The following is a 24,481-nucleotide window of genomic DNA, read 5'->3' as shown; positions in this document are numbered from 1 at the left end:
GACGATGAGATGCCTAGTTTGTGCGAACGGGCTTATTTCAGTGAGTGACCACAGCAGGGAGTCCGTGCGTTTACATGCCGGGTTTTTATTTATTTATTATTGAATGTACTGGGGTGACATTGGTGAGTAACATTATACAGGTCTCAAGTGCACAATTCTACAATATTGCATTGTGTCTTTCTATTGCATTGTGTGTTGGCTGGTTCTTAACTAGAGATTTCTGGGGGCAAAAGTAGATGAAACCTGAGATTCACAATTAACTCACGACTGATGGCGTTGGCAGGCCATCCCTGGACAGATAACTCCTTGGTTTTATCTAATAACATATGCATATGTGCCCAGGGTGGTTTTAAGCCCCAACACTGTTGGATGGGACCCATTAACCTGTATTTTATGTAACAGAGGAGGCGTGGCCCTAATCTTGCCCTTATCCTACACCACACTGCCTCTAAAGGCGGTAGGAAACTCTGTTTTTGTTTTCTATTTTTATTGATTTTAGAGAGGAAGGGAGAGGGAGAGAGAGAGAGAAACATCCATGATGAGAGAGAATCATTGCTCGGCTGCCTCCTGCACACCCCCCACTGGGGATCGAGCCTGCAACCTGGGGCATTCGCCCTTGACCGGGAATCCAACTGTGACCTCCTGGTTCATAGTTCGATGCTCAACCACTGAGCCAGGCCAGCCAGGCGGAAACTTTAAAAATATGTATGGGTATGGTATGGGTACACAAACAATGTCAGAAAAACATCCCTGGTTGAAAGGCAATGTGGAAGGTGAGACAGGAAATGACATTCACTGATACCCAATGGGGCCTGAAGTGGACCCGTTACCTTAACAATATTTAAACAAAACTGTTACAGAGGTGTGTTGACCCCGTTAAGACTGGTGTACAAGGAGAACACTACTACAGAGTTTTCTAAGCAAAAGTGTTAGCATGAATGATAATTCCAAAAACACTTCATTTACATTATGTCATACGGTGAATATCATCTTTCAGATTAACATTGCAAATACAAGCCTTATTCTTAAGCCTCAGTCACTGAAAGGTTGGTTTCTGCTCCACAGTGTAGTTCATTTTGTTTACTAATCATCGTTAGCATGTAAACATATATTCATTAGCCACTTAAAAACCATTAAGTCATTTAATACATTTAATATGTGAAATACCGCAAAATATCTGGCTGATGAGAAATGAAATTGACACAGATGTGCCCCGGAATGCTCGGTTTTCCATTTGTTCACGGTCTCTGACTCACCCAGGCCTGCAGAGTCCTGACTACCACACCCCCATGCCGAGAACCTGTTCAGTAAGACCTGGAGATGCTTTATGAAGATCCAAGAACTTTATTGTACGTATCAAAATCACACAGAGAACTAGTTCGGCGTACAACATCCTCCTCGTCACAGACACGGGGACTTTTCTACAAAGACATTGGTACTTCAGAAACACGGGGCAGCCCACGTATCCAGAAAACTCGCCCGGGAACGTCATACACGGTCGACAGAATGACGCCTGTGGATCTCTGAGGTTTCTCTCTGTAACTGCTCTGACACGTGTCCTTTGGGATTAAAACAAAACTTGGGAGCTGAGACTGAAAACTAAGTTCAAAATGAACTTTAATGAACATCGTGAGTCCCCTTCATCCTAACAGGTGCTACACAGCGTGGAGCAGCTCAGCGCTCACCTCTGCACTCATCTGTTGGCCTCCACACTCATCAGCTGTCCTCCAGTTTCACCTGCAAGTCAAGCCCGACTGTTGGAAGGAATAAAAGTTTTGTAATTGCACCCCAGGGTGCTGTCCAACTTCACCGCAAGCAGGAATGCCGAGCAAAGAGGAGAAATAACCGTGAGAAGTGTACCTGCTCTTTATTCAAGAAATGGTTTAGAATTTCCAAAAGTAATGCAAGCACTGACAATACTTAAGAATTTGGGGGGGAGGGAGGGGAAGGTATGTTGTCTCTGTATAACCTCTATTCCGTGAATATAATCTTCATTTCTATTTATATAATGGCTACAAGAGGCTAAATTTAGATTCTTTGGGAATTTTTCCAATAGTCATAGACTTAAGATCAATCGATACATAGCAAGTTGATGCGTGAAGAGTAAACAAAACGTAGGCTTTCTCTCTACCAAAATCTCTCATCTACCATACAAGCTAATCCTATTACTTTTGTCTTATTAAGGCTACTTCCAAAGGAGGTGCAGAGGGCATGCTAATATTCCAGCATAAAAGGACCGTGAAGTAGAAATAGTTTGGAAGGAAAAAAAGAGGCCGATCCCCCTCAGGTAACCACTGCAGACTTTACCGAGAGACTACGCATAAGCAAGCGAAGGGCCTAAGAAAGAATTGTCCAATTTTCTAAACGGGTTAGAAAACGATTCTCACATTACCCATCATTCGCTCTAATAGCAGGTAACATTTGCCCATGACCCTATTTAAAGTTTTAGAAATGCCACCGGCTTCTTGTACATTCTCATCATTTTAAATTTGGCACGGAATCTTCGAGTCACCCCAATGCGACTTTCAAAGTCCTCCCTCTGCCCGCGTTGATAAGCTCAAGCTGTTCGCCGGTTGGCTGGGTTGCTCCTGCGCCTAAGGGGAAACTCATCTCAAGCCATCACCACCCTCAAACTGAACTCAGAAGCCACTCAGTAGAGCTGTGTGGTTATGGTGACTGACTATTATTAAAAAACTGGGGGGCGGGGGGGGGGGGGCGGGAGGAAGGGAGGAGGAGACAGAGAGACAGACACACAACTCTTTTTATTTTATTTGTTAGATTCCTCTAAGAAGCGTATAGAGCCAGGCCTGGGAGTGTCTTTGAAGTGACTATGAAGGCCAAAAGAGACATAAAAACACAAACAACAAATATTCACACAAGTACGTGAGTGCCTATTTCCTTACGTAAACATAAAGCAACCTAAAAAAAAAATTATAATAAAGTGCTGCCTGACCAGCAGGCCACACACACATAAGACCCATAACAACAAAAATAATCAAACCCCGTTATTAGCCGGCACACGCTGGCCGGCGGAAGCAACGACAACACAGGGAAAAGGCACGGAGCATTCCATCCAGACAAGACGGTCAGAGAGCCAGGGCCCCGAGTCTGACTTGTCCCCGGGGACACGGTCGAATGATCTGGAAGGAGGAAAACGCAAACTACCCAACATACCAGTTTAGCTGTGTCTTTACTTTGCTTGCAATTGGAGAATGGAAAACAATGCCTGATATTTTACTAGCCCTCAGCTAGCAGTTTATAGGTACTCCGCTAAGATGCTTTGACACTTTAAAAGGTCGACCGAACGTGATCAGTGGACCAAACATCGCCCCAAAGGAAGTCACTTTAGTAAAGCACCAGGTTAAGCCCTATCTTGGCTGCTCACTCTTCTCGTGGCAATAAATGACATTACTTCAAGGGACGCCAAGACCACTACCTTCGGAGTTAGTTACATCTTCCTGGATGCAGAACCGACCCTAACCTAACATGGCATCTTAGACTGCAAAAAAAATAGGTGGAGTGTTTCATACAAAAATAACTTCAACTCGTCTTAAAAAACAAAAAAAATCTAAGGCAAATGATTTTAATAGTGTAGTGTAAAAAATAAGCTTACTGTTATGCATTTAATAGTGTTCACTGAAGGTAACATTCTATGCATTAAACTGAGGAAAACAGCGTTCTTACTTGTGATTCTTTTGTCAGTATGACTCTCTTTCTTCTGTTCTTGTTTTTATACATATAAACACAAACACTTCATCTTAGTATTCAAACTAACAATTTTTTTTTAAAATCCATAAGCCTAGGACTTCAACTGTGCTTCTTTGGACAAATATTTATTCAGACAACGAAGAATTTAAATTCTTTTGAACTATTGCAATACCTACTAAAATCTTTGGTGCATTTAAGTAAAAACGGAGCAGGTTAACAAATCTCTACACTTTATAAATTATTCCACTTACATATTGAGTGCTAACTGCTATCAGCTAAAACATTAATTTAAAACAATAAATTATGCTCATAAGATAAAAAATTCTGAATGAGGCTAAGCTTAGTTGCAAAATTCAAAATTTAAGTACAGGTACAGAAGTAACGAATTTTAGAGTTGATGGGGCATTTGTCCCAGAAACTCCCAAATAGTACAAAAGGTTAAGTGAAAAGAGGAGGCCTCGTTTCATATTTCTTGTGCCAACTTCAAAAACTATATACATTCAGTTTGCCCAAATCTACGAGGTTTTCACCAGTTTAGTGTTTCTTAGGCTCTAATTTGGAAATTAGAGGCAGCAGATTGGGACTGTTTGCTTGTTCGTCTGCTGAGACTTTCTCTTCGTCAGAACCACCCTTCCCCACCCAGCCTGCTGAAGACACTCGAGAACACGGGTGCCTGGCACCTGGGAGGCAGGACTGAGCCACGTGTCCTTCCCTAGAAGCCGGGACCTGCCACTCATCAATGATGGGGGCATAACTGCGTCCTTCGCCTCAGACTCCCTCTCTCCAAACTGGGAAGACGGCACGTCCAACTCGCCCTCAGAGCTCGGTCTGAAGTCTGCAGAAGATAACTTGGGAAAGCAATTTATAAACCTCTGTTCAGGCATAGTGACCTACAATAACTAAATGGATTTGTATTTCATTCTACGGAAGAGATGCATTCCGGAAAAGTTGCCTCCTGTAAACCAATCCCTACCATCGAACCATGTATTTAAAACATTAGATTACGAAAAGAACCCTAAAGTAAATACCTTCAAAAAACAAAGTGTTCTTTTCCATGTGAAAATGCAACACCCCTTCTGTCCTGCTACCAAACAGAATACACCCTGTACACACATGTCTAGACTCTCTGCCTTCTTGCAAGTCCCAGTCTTCCACGCGGCTTGTACGCGAGGCCGGGCACACCGCTGGGTATGACGATTTCTTTTCCTAAGAGGAACTTTTTTAGTTCAAAGCCGTGTTGTTGTTTGTTAAAAATCCTAAGGATACGTATTCCTCAAAGTCGATCTCAAACACTAACAGGCTAACAGTACCTCACATTGTCAAGTTCAGCCATGTAAGTACCCAGACAGATCATCCTTTCCACACAAAAGGATGTGCCAAACAGGAGAATTCATACATTAATTACATCTACCGGTCCTAGAATGACTATAACCAAATCTTAACAACTGAGGCAAAACTCAGGCTGGTTTTCTTATTTACAAGAGCTACTTGGGGTAAGTAGCCTCAATTCTCACCACTTTTTCTCCTCTTCCCACTAGGACGACACACTGTAAAGTACCTTCCTGTCTTAAGTGCTTCAGCAAACACCTGTCCCCATGAAGTGGCTAAATTTTATTAAAACTTCATTATTTTATTTGTGATTTTTTTTTTCTCACAAGGACTGGGCCAGACATTCGTTTACATTAAAAAAGTGCTTAAAGCCATTAGGAGTGTAAACAAAACGGAAATAGCAAACTCTCAACATTGCTATTTTCCACCAGTTTACATACAGACGACAGGCCACGGGAATCAGCCCCGCCTATCGGACCCTCCCAGCAGCTCTCCTCGGAAACAGTGACCTCGCTGAGGATGAAGCTGACTTGAAGATGCGGAAAGTGCACACCTTTGAAGGTATGTCACTGACTTGTTCCTCAGTTAACTGTACTCAGTGAGGGGTCCCTGTAACTGCCTCTTCCCTTCACCAAGTGCTCACCTTCTGTCTCAGACGACAACAAAAATCCAGGAAAATTAGGCCCCAGGCTTATGGGAAAAGCAGACATAAACCTGGGTTCCATGTACACCTGTACACACACAGCGGTTCCCTGTAATGACTAGTAAACAACATTGAGAGTAGACAGACACACAGCGTATAATTTGGCACCTTTTCTAACAACGGTGTGTGGAATATCTCGGTTCTGTTTCCTAGAGTTTCAGTCAGCCAGCGTCAATGAGACCAAACATCACCTGTGAATTACATTTCATTAATCGGTGAGATGAAGATCTAGGCTGTGATATGTTAGTGGGAAATAAATGGCAGCTAGGACAGGTGAACTGACCTTGAACGATACTATCACGTTTTGCTTTCTACACATTATCAATTGTGTAATTTAATGCCTAGATCTGCATTTGCATTTCTTATTCATGTTAACTGAAGCATAGGCAAAAACCAATCATTTGGATACAGTGGGGCCTTGACTTACGAGTGTCCCGACTAACGAGTTTTTCGAGATACGAGCCGTCTCTCGGCCGATTTTTTGCTTTGAGTTGCGAGCTAAAATCCGGGTTACGAGCCAGCTTCAGATACCCCACCGCTAGCTGGCGCAGCGAACGTCACAGTGAACACCACAACATCAGCCCAGCATCACGTGTCTCACTCATTCACTTCTTGATTTGACAGACGAGTAATCTGAGTTACGAGCTCCGTCACGGAACGAATTAAACCCGTAAGTCAAGGCCCCACTGTAGTTATTTCCATTCTGCATTTCATTGAACACGCTACTCTGACACGCATTAGCTTTCTGGCTTTTTGCCAAAAGACCAAAGGAGAAAGATAACCTAAAATTATCAGGTAACCAGACTAAGAAACAACACAGACACACCCAAGACTTCCTTATAAATACAAATCCCTAATACCAATTTCCGGAAACCTGGAGGAAATAACGAATCTTAGTTAGGATAAGGAAGGGTTGCGATTATCAGTAAACTCTCGTAAATTCTTTCCTAAAGCCTACATGGTCCTTAAGCTTGTTGGGAAGAGGGGGAAGGGAGAGAGGAGGAATGAGACTAAAGAATAAAATGTCCACTGATGATTCAAAAATCAAAACATAATGTCAACAGCTAATAATTTTGAAAAGTTTGAGATTCCATTAAAATTAGCGCTAAATAATCCTTTAAAATCATAAAAACGTTCACTTCAAATACCTCAATGTGTGTCCAGATAGTCACATGTTCAGTAAACAGAGATGCGTGTTTTTTCTTGATTTGCAACGGCTCTGAGTACTTGAAGATGAAAAAAAATCGCAGCCCTACCCATTGAAAAGCCACCTCACCAGGCGGCCAGCACGCGAGCATCCAAGAAACCCACGGGCCGCGCGGACGCCCTCACGCGTGATGCTCCGCGTCGGGCATGCTCTGCACGGCCGTGGCGCTGTCAAGGCCCAGCAGCGTCCCGAGGTAGGACTGTTCCCGGGGATCCAGCATCTGCTCGGGTCGGACGGGGTGAACTATAGTTGCGGGCTGGGGGGTCAGGGTGTACTTTTCCAGAAAAGCTAAGTCAGCGGCCCGCGGGTAGTCGGCTGCCGGTGGCTGTGGCGACAGGATGTCGTGCGAAGACGGCGGGAGGGGGGCGCGGTGCTGCCCCAGGTCGCTCGGGGCGTCGGGCATCTGCACGGGAACCAGCGTCACGGGCACGCACACCTCGGCCGACACGTCCTGTAGCGTCGCCTTGGCCTCCGTCGGATACGCTTTGGGCTGGTCCGTGTACTGTTTCGTCTCTGCCGGGAAGATCTTGTCGTCGGACGAGTATTCCCCAGGCAAGGCGACGAGCTTCTCCTCGGAAGCGCTCAGGGCGTCGTCGGGGGACTTGATTCCGTGCACGTGGTCCGTGTGGTACTTGAGCTTGTCTTTCCGCTTGAACGTGGCGTTACAGTACTGGCAGTAGAAAGGCCGGGCGTCCGAATGAATGACCAGGTGCTTGGTCAAGGTTTTCTTAATTCTGAAGGACTGATTGCAGATCTGACACTTGTATGGCTTTTCACCTGCACGAACAAACATCAAGTGTAAAATGCACTGGCTGGATAAGACAATGGTTTTAAGCAGCCAATTTTCCATGCAGATTCTTACAAGAACTTAATAAAATAATGCAATAATGTTATGTGCTGTCACAACGCAGTCAGCTGGTAAAACAGGGAAAGATTTGGGTTTAAATTCTGGCCGTGCCCCTTACTAGACAACCCTTGAGCAAGCGTCCCAATTCTCAGTCGTCAGCCCCGGTCACTGTCATTACAGCTGGCGTTCACTCTCCTTTGTTCTCACAGTGGCCTCTGTGTACCCCCCGAATGGGGCTTCTTCATCTGGAGGGAGGTGTGATTTTGCTTGTCACAGCAGCACTGGGTCAGTCATAAATTCTATCCTGTAATTCTTGCCTACTGAAATCACCCAAATCTGGTTATTTCCCCCATTCTGGTTTTTATGAACGCAATTATCGTTCTTTCCCAGAACAGCCGCACGACAACACTCAAACTCAATATAAAACAAAGCGGCTGGCCGGTGTGGCTCAGTGGACAGAGCGTCGGCCTGTGGACTGAAAGGTCCAGGGTTCGATTCCAGTCAAGGGCATGTGCCTTGGTTGCGGGCACATCCCCAGCAGGGAGGTGTGCAGGAGGCAGCTGATCGATGTTTCTCTCTCATCGATGTTTCTGATTCTCTATCTCTCTCCCTTCCTCTCTGTAAAAAATCAATAAAATATATTAAAAAAAAAAACCAAAGCGGCTGAAAATGCATAAATGTGCCTCTTTCTCAAAGAGGAAGAAGAAGAGCACGAAAAACTCCTCACTGATATGAGACGTCAGACACAGACATCCAGGGAGGACTCCAGCAGAGCCCATGTTTCACAACAGGCAGCAGCGCCCGGGGAAGAGGAAGATGTAGAACGTGGCCCCCTCCGGGAAGCAGTGAAGCCAGCCGTTCTCCTCACCCGCCTGTGAGTGACAGCTGATGCGGAGGAGAAGGACACGTGGGCACCTGCGGGCGAGGCAATGAGGCCACATTCGAATTACGTTTTCAAAGACAAGAAAATAACTGATTTAGAGTTCACAGATACAGAGGAACCATAAACAAGCAGACGAGAGGAACAGGAGAGGAGAGCCACGCTGAGTCCATTCCCGATGGGAAAGGTCTTCCCCTATCTGTACAGAAGGATGTTCACAGCATTAAAGCTTCTGTCAGCGAGAAGGGGAGACTGGAATACAGCTCATCGGTAACGTCAACCTTTACGTAATGAGTAACAGTCTTGATGGGGAAAAACATAACAATTTAACCAAGAACAACAAAGTTTAAATGCCTCTATTTTACTCCTGAATAATACACAAAGGTGTATATATATATATATATAAACTACCCATTAAGTTTTACCTGAATGCGTCCGAAAATGCATTTCGAGACTTGATTTGCCTTTAAAAAATTTCTTACAGACATCGCATTGATGAAAGGTGGCTTTGTATCTAAGAAAATAAAAAGGGTAGAGTTTTGTTCAGCGTAATTTCAATAAGTCATACACCACAAATCGAAGTACAATGGTGTCCAAGACAAGCACCTGTGAGACCAGGTTGGGCGCTGAAGTGGCCACTGTCTTCATGGAATAAATACCATTTGACTTGAAAGAACAAAAGACAACCTACAGTTACAGACCTGAATATTCTGGCAGGTACTTCCTCAAAATTAAATGAAGTGAGCCTGTCGCTTCAAGGGGGAAAAACTGACAATACCGGTTGCTGATAAAACTGGAGCTTTCAAACTAACGTAAGGCTCTGGGGAAACCTGCACTTGCCCTTGATCTCGGCAGGGTCCCAGCACTCCACTCTGGGACGCTGGCGGAGTGTTAGCCAACGTGACTTGTTGATCCGTCCCGTGAAATACACTGACACTGGAAAATCTGTAACTCAGTGAGCCCCTGTTTCCACATGACGAAGGCAGGATACGACAGTGTCATGTAGGTAACACACCCATTCAAAGTGCAAGGCCGACCAAGAGATTCCAGGCATCAGAGGATAAACCCCATGCATCTTGTTCAGGTCCCCCCTGCTCCTACCCTTACGAAGCTACCACTTGCTGAGTTTCAGTGTGGCTGTCACGAATAACACCCACAATTACCTAAGGAAAGGGCTACTGTAACACTCCTCTGTTAACCAACCGTGTATCTGAGGGAGGCTGGGTTTTCTTCATTTCCTTCAACCAAAATAACACCCATGACAGCAGACAGGACAATCCAGCTCTGAGGCCGTGAAAGGGATTTACAAGAACGTAAAACACCCCTGCTCCTTTGAGAGTTTTGTTTTGTGAAGGACTTACCTTTCACACAATCGCTATTTATGTGAGCATGGGATGGCCGTCTCATTACTAAATGAATTAATAAGTAAGAACTTACGTTTTCCTCATTTTAATTTCTAAGGACTCCTGTAATGTATCTCACCTATAATACAGCATCGATGCTGTAAGCACATAGACAAAGGCTCCCGAGGCACTGACGCACTGTAAGGGTACAGAGGGGTTGAGGCTCTGGAGCGGTGAGCGTGCGGCCCGTCTTCCACCCACGCACACGGGCTGCTGAGGCTCTGGCTTCCTTCTCCGCATGGCATCGTGGGTATTTTCACGGCCCAGCCCTTCAGAGCCTGCTGGCACCTCGTGAGCCCAGAGTAAAACGACCGCTCTGAACACACTGATGCAATGAGTGGGTCGCTGAACAAGGTCCGCGAAGGGAGCGCCAAGCCAGTGCATGAAAATGAGCAAAGGATGCAGTCGCCTGCCTAGTGGCCCTCAGGCCCGTCCCCAGCTCCTGCCGTTAGAGGCGCGGTGGGCAGCAGCTCAGGACTTGTCACTAGGTGTCCGGGCACCTTGGACCACGCCTGCTACTTCGCACTTGCTCCAAATACCGCGTCCAAGAGCATAAACTCGTTCAACATTTTACACTCGACAACTCAGTTAAGCTCGGCTACCTAAACTGTACTAAAAGGTGGATGCTCCGGACCACGCACGCCTCCTTCAAATGAAATACCATGTTCAGCGCTTAGTGTGGTTATAAAGATTTAAGTTCCGACTGCAGACATTCCCGGTAACGGCTGTCTCAGTAAGTGTAACACACAGGCAGTGTCAGACACGAGAGCCACAGCAACCAGCACACACGAATCCCCCAAGAGCCGAGCTTTTGTGCGAGTCATCAAGTTCAATGTCCACCCCCCAGCCTCTGAACAACTTGGTACCGATGCCTTGCTCAGCCCCCGCAGGTCTGCAGAGAAGCTACAGCAGTGAGAGAGCCGGTTAGCCAACCTACCCCCAACCAAACAGCAGAAACTGAGACACCTTGTGAGTTCCCCCAACCCAGGCTGATCGGACGCGGCGCTGAGGAGAAACACCGCCTGTCCACTTACTTCTGCCACACCTTCTCTCCGAGGTGCACGCTCTTGTAATGAACAGTGAGATGATCCCTGCGGCCAAAACATTTTCCGCATTCTTCACACTGATGAGCCTTTTCACCTTAAAGACCCAAATATCTGATTATAATATGTGCACTTCAGTCCCCCCACACACACACAGAAATAAATTACCAAACAGGAAAATAACACGGGGAGAAACAGACCAGGAAAGTAAAGCCACTCTCAGCTGAGGGTGTAACGATCTGAAATTGATCGGCCTGATTAAGGTACTCTTTTAAAAAAAACATGGGGTTTCAAAAATTCACCGTGACATGAACTTGAACACCCAGGTACAATCATTTCTCTTCAAGCATCCATGTTCTAACTTCCTTCAACTCCAATCAAAATGATAAATATTATCCTGGCATCTCCCTTTAGGGCAGCGGTTCTCAACCTATGGGTCGCAACCCCTTTGGGGGCCGAACGACCCTTTCACAGGGGTCACCTAAGACCATCGGAAAACACATATATAATTACATATTGGTTTTGTGATTAATCACTATGCTTTCATTATGTTCAATTTGTAACCATGAAAATACATCCTGCATATCAGATACTTACATGACGATTCACAACAGTAGCAACATTACAGTGATGAAGCAGCCACGAAAATAATTTTATGGTTGGGGGTCCCCACAACATGAGGAACGGTATAAAAGGGTTGCAGCATTAGGAAGGTTGAGAACCACTGCTTTAGGGAGCCGTGGGCAGCCATAGCTGCATAATCCACATGATCTGCACAATGCTAATGTTGAGCATTTGATTAAAACAATTTTAAAATATAGTTTGTAGTCATTAAAGACAACCAAGTGATTAAACTTCCAGTGGGAAAAAAATGGGTCATAAAATGATGTCCCTTTCAAATGCTTCTTAAAAAAGGTAGTTGGGACCAGGGTTCAAAGGAGTGGCCTACATAGACCCAATCATTGGACTAATAGCCAGCGTTAATTAGCATTAAATAGCATGTACTGTTCAGGTGCGTGTTACAGAAGGACTTCGGAACAGCCTGACCACACACACCTCACCTGAATGTATCTTTTTGTGCTTCGTCAGGTGGTCGTGGCGAATAAATGTTTTCCCACACTCGTCGCACTCGTACCTCTTGTCATCGTGATGGACTCGCAAGTGAAGTCTACAGGGGAACAGAGTTCGAGAGCACGGGAGGCGGTGACTCCGGGGGAACGACGGGGGTGACTCCACGCAGGGGGAGCGGCTGTTGCTCCCAGCCTCATCCCGTCCCGGCTCCCTTTCTAGGTCTGAGCCCTTCCTGCTCTGACCACCTGGCTCCAGGCTTCCTGCTTCCTCACCTCTTCAAACAAGCACTCAGCTCCGCCCAGGCTCCCACCCCGGCCGGACGACACTCGCCCCTGACCTTTCAGATCCTCCAGCTACTTCACTAGACCCAGCACGCGCTGGACTCGTATCCCTCTGGCCAGTGAGGTCTCCGAGCAGCCAGAGGAGGAGAGAACCAGAAGGACTGGAAGCAGGCGGGTAGGAGCCCAAGGGACAGACTCGGATGGTGGCCAGTGACAGCCAGTAATTAAAGGGACCCTTTCGGGGCACAGGCAGTGCTGATAAAGTGACAGTTGAGAACTGAGTGGATCTCTAAGTAATCAGCTTTCTGACAATTACATTTTACTACTGTTCTTCATATCTAACCAGACAAAATAGGGCTCATTTCGTAGTTACCCAAGGACAGATTATAAAAGGTTTAAATTCTTAAAACTGATTTAACTGGAATTATTTTTATCCTCACCGTCCTCCAACTATGTCTGTCCCAGAGAAACGAACAGCTTTCTCATTCAAGTCGCCCAAACATGCTGATTCTACTGTCACTAAAACTGTAAACTGACTGAATTACCTGCAAAGGGAAGCATTCTGTTTAAACTCTGAGGTAAATAGCAAAGCCTTAAGGTTAACATCCTTCAGAGCATTAATTAAAAGTAAAATTGTACACGTATCCCCCAGTACACAGTCACCTATTCATTCAGGAAAAAAAGCAACTTTTCAGAAACTGCAAATGTGGTCAAGGATTCAGTTGCAGAAATAATTACATGAACTTCAAATAATGAAGACTTTCAAAAACTGAGAATCCTGGAGTTTTCCATTTTGCCGTATTTTCATACCGAACTATTCTTGGACAATCGAGAGTGAAGAAATACACTAAGTTCGCAACACCAGAGTTATAATGAAGTTTGATTCAAAGAACAGTAATGAAATAAATCTTTAGACGATGACAACCCCGACAGTAAAGCATCCGGCAGGTCTGGTGATGAGGAAACGTTTAAAAATATTTTATCGCACAGAATGAAGGCGACACTGGAAGTTGTAGGGGGAAGTCTACACGCTTTTGCACACCTTTGCTTGTGACAAGCACTAAGAAGTGTTTTCATCCAACACACAGCTAAGCCACCGGTAAGGAAACAGACGTAAACGAAGACGCGATTCTCGCTCCCGCACCAGGAAGGAAAGGGCCGCTCACCTGTAGGAGCTGCCGTGGCGGAAGCGCTGCCCACAGATGCTGCAGAGATGAGGCTTCTCCCCGCTGTGGATCCTCATGTGCTCCTTCAGCGTGGTTCTACGTTAAACACACGTTTAAACGAAAGGTTTACTGAACGCCAACGTGCACACGAAACAGACGCCCCGCAGGCTCACCGGAAACGTGTTCAAGCCAACACTCTTCTTCTAGGACCAGTCTCCCCTGCACACACAGTGGTCTCTCTCCTCTGACAAAACCAAAAGGACAAAATCTGAACGTTGGGCCCCTTTGCCACTGGTTTGCTCATGGCTGAACTATCTATCTATCTATCTATCTATCTGTCTTACACAAAACCTGGAGAGGAATAAAGAGAAGATACGTAAAGAGACTGCTGAGTTGTTTTCTCATCTGCCTGGCAGATCAAACCCCTAAGCCAGGATGTCCGCCGGGATCAGGCCCAGGGCGCAGTGCTTTCAGTAGTCAGAACGCATCCACCCTGCACTGCGCGCTGGGAGGGGGGTGCCCGCAGCCATGGCCCGAGTGGGGGGTGGAAGAATCCAATGACCTCCCTTCTCAAGCACCTTTACCCCAGGCCCCCTTTTCTGCCTCTCCTTCCCGCTGGCTCCAGGGGGACCCCCTGCTGCTAGCCCTTGTGCCTTCTGTGGGTTCTGTGATGCCAACTGGGCTCTCCATCCCTCCGATGCCTCCTTCGGTCCGAGACCTCAGTCAGGCACCGGTGACCCACTGGCTTTCTAGCTATAAACCTGTGTTGTTCTTGTTACCTTTCTCCTCGGTCTCTGTAGCTTACTGTCTTTAAGATAAATAAATAAGTGAATAAATGTTAATGTATTTCTACTGGGGTTCCAGAAAAAGGCAAAATGGTACCTACATTACATTCACCATCTAAACTCACAAATCCTGGCTTTATATCATCGTCTATAGCAGCGGTTCTCAACCTGTGGGTCGCGACCCCTTTGGCGGTCGAACGACCCTTTCACAGGGGTCGCCTAAGACCATCCTGCATATCAGATATTTACATGACGATTCATCACAGTAGCAACATGACAGTGATGAAGTAGCAACGAAAATAATTGTATGGTTGGGTCATAACATGAGGAGCTGTATTTAAAGGGCCAGAAGGTTGAGAACCGCTGGTCTATAGCATTTCACATAATTTGTGTTTTACCTTTAACCCTGACGTTAAAGCATAACTCAAGCACGCTGTGTCTTGCGTGTCTCTAGTCCTCACACACGACAGGTCTCATTTCCACACGCCGGCACCAGGACGCGCCTGCGTGTGTGGGGGGCCCTCACCTCTCTCGCACGGACTTCCCGCAGATGAAGCAGGTCCACTTTCTCTTCCCGCCGTGCGTGCACTCTATGTGGCGTTTCAGGTTCCCCGTGTCATTGAACTGGCGGCCGCAGATGTCGCACGGAAAGGGACCTGGAAGGGACAGAACAGAGTAAGTCCAGGCCGAGGAGGAGAAACTAGGTCAACTTCCCCGGTGTGTGTGAGACCAGAGCGGCTGCGGGCGGCCTGGGAACCTACTACCCATGATGAGCATCTGAAGGGGAGGGGAGTCCGGAGGGGCAGAGCCCCTCACCTGTGGAATCTGACACGTCTCCAGCCAGCGTGTCGGCACTGAGTTCACCTGTGGGGCAGCCAGCTGGGGTCAGGGACCCGCCTACTGGTGTGGGGAACCCCACACACATTTGGTGACCAGAGGCTTTCCCCTTCACAGTATGTAACAAATGGATGCCCACTCTCACTAGTGCATATGTCACGACACAATGCAATCATTTATTTACAGTCGCTTCTCTTCCTAGAAGGCAGATTTATAGTCCTGTCTATATTCCTGGAATTGAAGACCCCTCAATTCCCAACGGAAGCTGTTTTTCCCAGAACTAACGCCTAAAGAAACTTCTCACATGCAACACGCAGTCATGAACATGCCTTCAACCACGGTTCTTACATTACACATATCGTAATAGTATGGAACCCACGCAACAGTAATTACAAAACCTGTTTCCATGTGACGGCGTCTTAGACATGCTGCAATGAAATACGATGCTAGAACAACTTACCAAATGCAGAGAAGTCTAAGCAAAAAAACCAAAATAAGCCCCCAGCAGACACTAGTGCTATAGACGAGCACTGCAAAGCTGAAGTATTCCTGACCACACAATGGAGGCCTCAAAGTGTTGGGAGATAGATGGTCAATCTCTTCCCAGACAAAATATCTCCCTACTTCCAAACATTTTAGCCCATGAAATAACTGTACGACCCTAGGTCACCATGGTCACCCACCTCTAGAATATGTATTTGTCAATTTCCATCTTGAATGTGGTATCGAGAAATGTCATGTTCCAGACGAAGTTAAAATCAGTGAGATGACTACCTCCTAATTTTGAACAATACATTTTTATTAATATAGTTCAAAACTACATTGGTTTCCATCAAGTCATATGACACTGGTTCGGATTGTGCCTTGAAAGTCTCTGCTATTAATCCCAGCTATGAAACAAGAGTTGGGATTTGGACCATTTTACAGTGTCCCCCACGACCAAAAGTCAGATCATTCCCATGCCTACGACTCTGCATTTATTCTTAAATAAATGTAACTTAATTTGTTTTAACCTTTGTCCAGTTTCCTTTTTACATTGTTATTTTCTACTGTATTTATCACCCCTACCAGCTTCACATTAGCTACACGTTTCCTGAGCACGAGGCCCGTATTTGCATCCAAGTTGTCGATGGGAACACTGAACAGGAAAAGCTCTCCACCTGGCATGACAATAACTCATCTCGGGGGTTAACTATGGTGACTGCGCCGCACCGCACGACCAGCAGGCCAGTCTCCACTGTGCCCACACGCACTGGGGAGAGACTTCACCCAACACGATACTGAATTCCAAGCAGACGAAGTCTATTGCCCTCCCTGAAAAATGAGTTTTTTCCAACACAAAGAAGCCGTAACCCAACCACTCCCAAAGCTATCCAACTGTCAACGGTGAGTAAATGCCATTTACAACCACAGAAAGATCTGCCACCGAAACAATGAACAAACAGACGTATTTCCTGGTCTCCAGGAACTGCAGGGCACGCAGCTCCCCGCCCGATCCACACGACTCCTCCTCCTCCTCCTCCTCCTCCCCCCCCCTCCTCGCTGGTGTGACTGCGGCAGGCCCCCCCCTCCCCGCCGCACGCTGTGGTCACCAACCGCTGCCACTGCTTCTGGAAGACGCCATCTGCTCACCCAGATGGAACTTTTCCTGATGCTTTAACCGGGCAAACCGTGACTTGAAATGCTCTTCGCAGTAGGTGCACTTGAAGGGCTTGTCCTGGGAGTGCAGGATCATGTGTTCCTCCAAGTGAGGCCTCCGAGTGAAATATTTCTTGCAAATCTAAAAGAACGTGCACACAAGATGTAAGGGGACCCGAATTGGAAATTAAAATACAAATCTCGTGATGAGGAAGAAACCCACAAATTCAAGTAGATTTAAAAAAAAAATAATGTGCTGACAGTGCTGCTCCGGGGCCTAAAAAGGCCTCTAGTTTTGGCCGAGGCTTCTTGGATCCTAGCCGCCATGGCAGAAGGAAGCTCAAGTAGCCCCACCAAGAGACCAAAGCAGGGAAGACGCCCAACACCGAGTTGCCACGCTGTGAGTGAGCCACTTTGGAAGTGCCCCAGACCAGACCAGATCAGACCACCCACCCACTGGCTGAAAGGACTGAGTGACGTCAGCTAAAACCACGTGGAACAGAAGAATCACCTTGCGAAGTCCGGCCCCAGAAAATGGTGAGAGACGATAAAATGACTGTTTAAGGCCACTAGGCCGTGAGGTGGCTTGTTATGTAGCAACAGATAATCAGAAATGGAGGGGAAGCTCTAACATTTGATATGCACGGGCGATAGTGGTGTCACAGTTTACACACACAACTTCAAGTTCACGGCACGGTGATCACAGTAAAATAAAGCCAGGACTGTATCTGTCAGGTTCATCACCAGCCTGAATTTGTCACACGTAGGATGTCATAGCTAAAAGGCAGGTCTAAAAGGCAGCTACACTAGGTTTGTGTTACGTGCAAGTCTGACTACTTTCCCCAAAGGCACCATGACACTTAGCTTTGTTTCCTAATACAAATGAAAAGCTATTACCTCACATTTCCAACTTTCACTCTTGGTCTTCCTAATGGAAATAAACTCTTGTGCATTTTCAGGATGAAATCTGGAAGAGAAAAAGAAAAGGATGATTAAGAAAAGACTGTATTAGTTAAATCAACATTCCATATAACCTGTGGACAATGATTACAAAAATCAAACAGATTCCTTTCTTACAGAGAATGACACACACGAGTATGTTAAGAATATACATGTCACTTCATGAAGTGAATGCATATGCCTAAATTTATGCAGATGTTGTCAAAAAGTCTAGACAGACGTTAAATACATTCAGGGACCTAGCTATTCAGAGATAATCTTCAAGGTGATTCACTTAATTCTTGTGGGGTTTTTTGGCCAGATTTCAGTAAATTTAACGTCTTATGAGTTAAATATTCTCTCTCACAAATTCTTTATCCACTAAAGACAAAGTTGAGCACGAGGAATAAGCTTCCTAGAGTTCTAAAACCGTATTATTTTGAAAACAAACTTGCCCAAACCCAAGGCAGAAAACAAGATAAATGCTGTATCTGAAATGTCTACAGACAAAGGAGCGCGTTTCGTCAAAAACCTTCACCTCAACAGCCTGAACAAAAAATGTCCACAAACCAACACTCGCTGCTCTTAATGAGTTTACAGTCCGCAACACGCGCAGCCATGACGGCACCGGGGACAAGGCCCCCTCCGCCGACCTGCGTGTTTCAGCCGGAGGGCGCGGTGAGTGCGTGGCGGAAGCGCGGCCGTACTTGCCTCTTCACGTGCTTGGCGAGCGTCTTCCTGCTGGCGTGGAGCTTATGACAGTAAGGACACTTGTGCTCCTTCTTATGAAAGTCGGTGTCGCTGCTGTGCTTCTTCCTGTGAACAGTCAGGTTATACTTTGTCGAATAGCGCTGGTGACAAATATCACACTCAAAGGGCTTCTCACCTGTGTGCACACGTGTGTGGCTCTCGTATTTCCCTAGGAAGAGAGAGACGGCAACGTTAAACTCCGTGCCTTCACCGCAGTGACTAGAATTTGATGGTGGGGGGGAAAAAACACCTCCTGATTCATAGCCTAGTCAATACACAGACCCACACCCACACCCACACCCACACCCACACCCACACCCACACCCACACCCACACCCACACCCACACCCACACCCACACCTAAGGCAAGTTTACCTAAACTTGTAACTTTGATCAACCTCAGCGACTTATTGTTCTGAGCTTACTGTTCAAGACGCCTTCCCTCAAAAACCTGGGCCACCCCCTCCCGTGTTCGAGGGATGAGTCTGAACGCCTTTATGACTTTTCTCCGACATCACAAGTAACGGGTAGGTTTTATCAAACCAGAATGAAGCCACGTTGCGCTTTAGATCAGCGCTCCACACTTCCTCGGGCTGTGAGGAGGGCTGGGGGTGGAGGGAAGGGACAGAACGCAGTAGAAAATACCAAAGTGCGTTTACACTCGCTGGCCTGTCAGAGACACGCAACTACACTAGGTTAATGACTAACAGGAGCAGCTCGCATTCCTCGAACACCTTCTACACGTCATCCGTTGTAAGCAATGCCATCCTCATGGTCACCCCAGGAGAAGGTACCGTTAGCATCTACCCCACTCTACGTACAAAGGACAGAAGGTGAAGGAACTTGCCTAAGATCTGGGTTCAAAAATGCAGGCGGTGGGACATCCCCCACAGCCCATGCTTTTTTAACTGGTATGTTATAATATCTCTAAGTTCTGGGGGAGAGAACACAGCCCCAATGAAGCTAAGGGGGGAGGGGGGTGTGGAATGAGAGGGAGGGGTAACGTAAAATACACGCCGAAAGGTAGGCTGGAAATAGGCCTGCAATGCGACCAATTTATTCCCACAATTACCTGCGCTGCCCTGGGATTAAAAAGCTGCCAAAAGCTAATATATCAGGACCTTCATCTTGAACAGTATTTTCCCAAATGATGTGCAGGGAACTTTCATCTCTTGGGGCAGTGAAAGAAGCACACCCCAAAAGTGTCTTGTGATAAAATTACTGCAGGAAATGCCAGGTTATGGAAAGTGAACAGGTTTCTTCGCAGGGCCTCTGACAGGTAACAGAGGGGGAATGACAGCACCGGCCTCCCAACCTAACGTCCACGGAGAACTCCTCTGAGAAGCACCTCACAGTCTGAGGTTTGCGTGCTGAGCTCGCAAGGCCATTTGTGACCTGACTCCCTGCTCACTCCTCTCGAGTCAAATTAGGTCAAATGAAGGCAGAATACGGGAGGCAGGAGCGAAGAATCCAAAGCCTAAGAAATAAAATCTATTGGAAAGATGACATGTTCTCGGGTCTCTCCATGCAAAGATGGCGTTCTCCCCCCCGCACCCCCCCCCCGCACCCCGCACAGCATTCGTTGAGAGCTCTGCAGGAGCGACTTTTCACCCTGAGTCAACTAGTTCACTTGTATGTCTGTGCTCTTCCCACTGGGTTACTCAGGAAAAGTTGTATTATTCGTGTTTGTACAGAGCCGCACAGTAAAAATCGTGATAAATGATTAAACTGGGTTGTCAAAAATATTCTCATTTGGAGTGACGAATATTCAGAGGCATGATAAAAAGCAAAAAGATACCAATCCCTTATAAAACCAATTTCCACCTATAACCAGTCACATGAGTAACTCAACCCTGCCAGACACATGGGGAGAGATTAAAACTGAGTAATTTTACGAAGTTAGGTTGCACTCACATGCTCCTTTTACCGTTTTATGTGGTAGAATATATTTCACAATTTCATAACTTTGAATTATATGGAAAATATTAATTGTTGCAGTTTAGAAGTTCACATTAGAAAAGTTCATATAAGAGGCCTTCAAAACTTACTGTACTAGCAAATATGAGATATCTTAAATACTCACTGACATATTTTTAACTCAAGCTGACAGACCACATTTCCTACAGAGACGTTTCTAATAAGGGAAAAGGTGATGTATTCATTATTACAACAACCAAAGAATCTACTAACTAGGGCACTTCCTAAAGACTCATCGGACAAAATTAAATCGCCATCAGTACAGCTTTACTCTCCACTATATAACAGTCTAGTCCAAAACCTACCGACTCCAAACAATGCCCAACACTGGAAAAGTGATGTTTCTAATTCGCATGTTACCAAGTCCAAGAGGAAATGGTATACGCATTATTGGATTAAATCTAATAGGACCTAATCCAATTTTCTATCATGACTCAAAAATAGCACTTATCTATGAAATCGAATTAGCATATAAATCAAATCTCTACATTCACCATAACTGATGCTCTGGAGATTCTCAAACCAAACACACAGACCAGTCACCTGCCGCCTACTGTCAGGACACGAGGAAGACACAGTAGAGCCTTATGAATGCTTAATTCCTGAATCACGACAAATTTAAACACACAGGATAAAACATGTACTGGAAACCAAACACCCACCCCAGTGAAGTATTCTTTTTAAAATTGACTTTCCAGCCCTAACCGGTGTGGCCCAGTGGCTAGAGCGTCGGCCTGCGGACTGAAGGCTCCCGGGTTCGGTTCCGGTCAAGGGCATGTACCTCGGTTGCGGGCACATCCCCGGTGGGGGGCGTGCAGGAGGCGGCTGATCGATGTTTCTCTCTTGTCGATGTTTCTAACTCTCTATCCCTCTCCCTTCCTCTCTGTAAAAAATCAATAAAGTGTATATTAAAAAATAATAATAATAAAGTTGACTTTCCAAGTCCAGTTTTCAGTCATGGCCTTCAAAACACCCCTGAAAACTAAGTTATCAGAGACAGAAGTGCGACACACTCTCTCTTCTTACCTATCCGGTCGAAGGTTTTATCGCATATGGGGCACTGCAGGGTTTTTTTGTTATTTATCTGAATGATCACGGGAGATAATCCGTCGTGAATACTTCCTGCAGAATCGCCGGTCTCGGGTTCTTCCTCCTCCTCCTCCTCCTCTTCCTCCTCCTCCTCTTCCTCCTCCTCCTCCTCCTCCTCCTCCTCCGCACCATTCGGCTCCTTGTCACTTGGCTCTTCGGTGTCCGAGAACTCATCGGACACCTCCTCCTCTAGCTCATCTTCCTCGGCGTTACCTTCGCTCCCCGGATCCTCGGAATCGTTCCTATTGGGCTTCCCCTTCTCGAAACGGTCTCGGTTCAAGCCGTCTGACCCGTCGCCACCTTCTCGTTTGTCATCGCCGGCGGCGGCGGCGGTGTCTTCAAACTTCACGGGGCACCTCCGGTTCCTCTTGGACCTCCTGGCGGAAAACCCTCTGTCCAGCATGTTCAGCCCATGTTTTTTCCCTAAGAAGAGGGACCTGTGCGTCTTGGCCAGATGGTTCTCCAAGGACTTCTTGTAACAAAAGTGTCTGCTGCAGAAGGTGCAGCGATGGTCGTCCGCCAGCCGCCCCCCGGTCAACCCGCTCAGCGACTCCTCCGGGGGCGGCTGCTCGAGGCGCTGGGGCTGGAACGGGGGGTGGTGGACACCTTCGCTGTTGAGCAGCTTGACCGCATCGATGATGTCCAGGAACTTGGCGGCCTCGAGGACCAGGGGGATCTCGTACTGGGACACGAAGAACTCGGCCGTGTAGAGGAACTCCAGCAGGTGCCGGAAGACCGAGTGCGGCACGTGGTCCAGGATGACCACGTCCGTGCTGGGGTTCTTGCTCAGGCACGCGTGGAAGTAGCTGCTGCCCACGGCCACCACCACCTTGTGGGCGCTGAACTCCTTCCCTTCCACGATGATGAGCAGGTCGCAGAAGGACGGCTGCTTCTGCCGGTCGGCGTTCAGGTAGGCGAGCAGGTTCCGGCGGTACTGCCAGGAGCTCAGGAGCTCCCTCTGATCGGGGGCGGCGGCGGGAGGGGGAGGCGGCGGCGGTGGCGGCGGGGACGGGGGCAGGTCCCGGTAGCAGCGGAGAGCCTCCGGGGCGGCTGGTCTCGGGGCGGCGCGGGGGGCGTAGGTTAGCGGGTCCCGCGCCCCGGTGGCAGCGACATGCCCCTCGGGGGGATCGCGGTGACAGCCCAGGCGGATCTTGTCGTCAAGGCTGAGAGTCGCCTTTCTCCTCTTCTTCATTGCAGGGCGACGGTTTCGGGGCGAGAAACTTCATGAAGTGGCTGGAGGGAGGTAGCAAGGGGGGAAATAAATAAAACGAAATAAAAAACTAGATTGTCTTGGGTATCGGCTACCGGAGGGGCTTCGTGAGCTGCAAAATAAGGGGGGAAAAGCGTTAGATGGCAAACCCAAGCCCCTCGCCCCACCCGACGTCACCCGAAAGGATGGCCAGGTTGCAGCGTCCACTCCCTCGGGGCTGAGACCTCAGGGCGGGGAGCCCCGCGGGCCGTGTCCGGGGAGACAACCCACAAAGGACCCGCGGGGGAAGCCCGGGCGCACCCCGGGGGCCCGCCGCGCGCACGGGGCGCGGGGCAGGAGGGGCGCCCGCGACCCCCGAGCGAGGGGGCAGGTGGGCGCGGGGCTGGTGACAATAAGGCCTGCGCCGCCGCGGCACCAAGTCCCCCCGATCACACGCTGTTGGGGGGCGCGTAAGGCTCCCCACTTTGGAGAATCAGCGCGTCCCGCGGCCGACACCGCCCCGCGGAGGCGCCACCCCCGGAGCGCGCCGCGCAGGACGAGCGGGGTCAACCTCCGGGACGACCCCGTCAGCACCGGCGCCTTCGCAGGCCCAGCCCCGGCGGGGACGGCGCGCTCGCTGGCGGCCAACCCGCTCCCGTCCCCACCCCGGGGTCCTCGGGCGAGCGCCCCGTAGAGCCCTTACCGGGAACCCGGGGCTGCCCCGCTGGCTGCCGGCCGCCGCGCTCCACTCCCGGCGCTCTCGTTCCAGCGCCGACCCACTTCCGGGTTCAGCCCACCCCACCCCCCCTCGGCGTCGGCCCCACCGACCACGTCACTGCGCGCGCCGCCGCCCAGCCGCCCGGCTTCCCAGCGTGCGGGCGGGCGCCGGCCACTGCGCATGTGCGCGCTCCCCGCTGTGCGCAGTCTCCGTAAGCCCTCCCCGCCCGCCCGGTGAGTCCGAGAATGCGCATGCTCCGTAAGCCCTCCCCGCCCGCCTGGGGAGTCCAGCAGTGCGCGTGCTCCGTAAGCCCTCCAGGCCCGCCCTGGGAACCTAGCAACAACCCAAATCTGTGACTCCGGGTTTTCTGGGCGATTTGCCGGCTTGCAGGGATTGAACCCCTCAAAACCCCGCAGGGAGCCTTGTTGGGAAAGGGAAGCGGGCTAGACGGATGGGAACTGGGGAGTCATGGGCAGGGGCGCTGGAGCACCAAGGATCGCACCTCCCTGTGTGCAGCCACCCACGGAGCCGGTCCCCAAACTCTGCGTCCGAGGAACCCACGTGGACGGCGTTTCCTTCTTTTTCTTGAGTCAAAGAGCTAACGCGGCTGCTCCTGAAATTATTCTTTAATTTCTTACTGTGCACAGAAGACACGGGGAAGTGTCCGTATAAATATAATACAAGCCGGGAGGGCAGGAAGGGGAGCCAAAACCAGAGAAAAGTGATGTGCTTTCTCTGAAATATGTCTTTATTAAACACACCATCAGGGATATTCTTTCAGAAGATATTCAATGGGTGCATGTGCATGTGATCTGACTTTATCTTCCAGTTAAAAAAAAATGAAGAGCTTTGAAGCTCTTTTACTTGCCCAACATTTAAAGCCATATTTACATACTAGACTCAAACTCAGAGCAACTTTCC

General features: G+C 48.1%; 1 protein-coding gene across 5 annotated transcripts; it reads right to left on the bottom strand.

Annotated features, from left to right (window-relative positions):
- Positions 1–65: 65 nt before the first annotated feature.
- ZBTB41 (zinc finger and BTB domain containing 41) lies at positions 66–23,708 on the bottom strand. Of its 5 annotated transcripts, XR_009450240.1 has the most exons (12): positions 21,591–22,985; positions 18,549–18,756; positions 17,796–17,865; positions 16,893–17,040; positions 14,950–15,079; positions 13,639–13,734; positions 12,182–12,288; positions 11,112–11,217; positions 9,100–9,188; positions 6,889–7,724; positions 5,849–5,931; positions 66–1,754 (listed from the first exon to the last, which is right to left on the bottom strand). XR_009450240.1 is itself a non-coding variant. In XM_059677478.1 (11 exons), exons 2-11 carry the CDS (start codon positions 22,843–22,845, stop codon positions 7,069–7,071), a joined length of 2,865 nt encoding a protein of 954 aa, XP_059533461.1. In that variant the 5' UTR covers positions 22,846–22,886; positions 23,546–23,708; the 3' UTR covers positions 2,752–7,068. The 5 variants fall into 5 exon arrangements, 2 of the variants coding, with proteins under 2 accessions (XP_059533461.1, XP_059533460.1); XR_009450241.1 differs by lacking the exon at positions 5,849–5,931; XR_009450239.1 differs by lacking the exon at positions 66–1,754 and having other exon boundaries at positions 2,752–5,931.
- Positions 23,709–24,481: the final 773 nt, after the last annotated feature.

The sequence above is a fragment of the Myotis daubentonii genome, chromosome 20 (assembly GCF_963259705.1).
Source record: "Myotis daubentonii chromosome 20, mMyoDau2.1, whole genome shotgun sequence".
Classification (NCBI taxonomy): domain Eukaryota; kingdom Metazoa; phylum Chordata; class Mammalia; order Chiroptera; family Vespertilionidae; genus Myotis; species Myotis daubentonii.
This window is presented reverse-complemented; position numbering and strand designations above follow the sequence as displayed.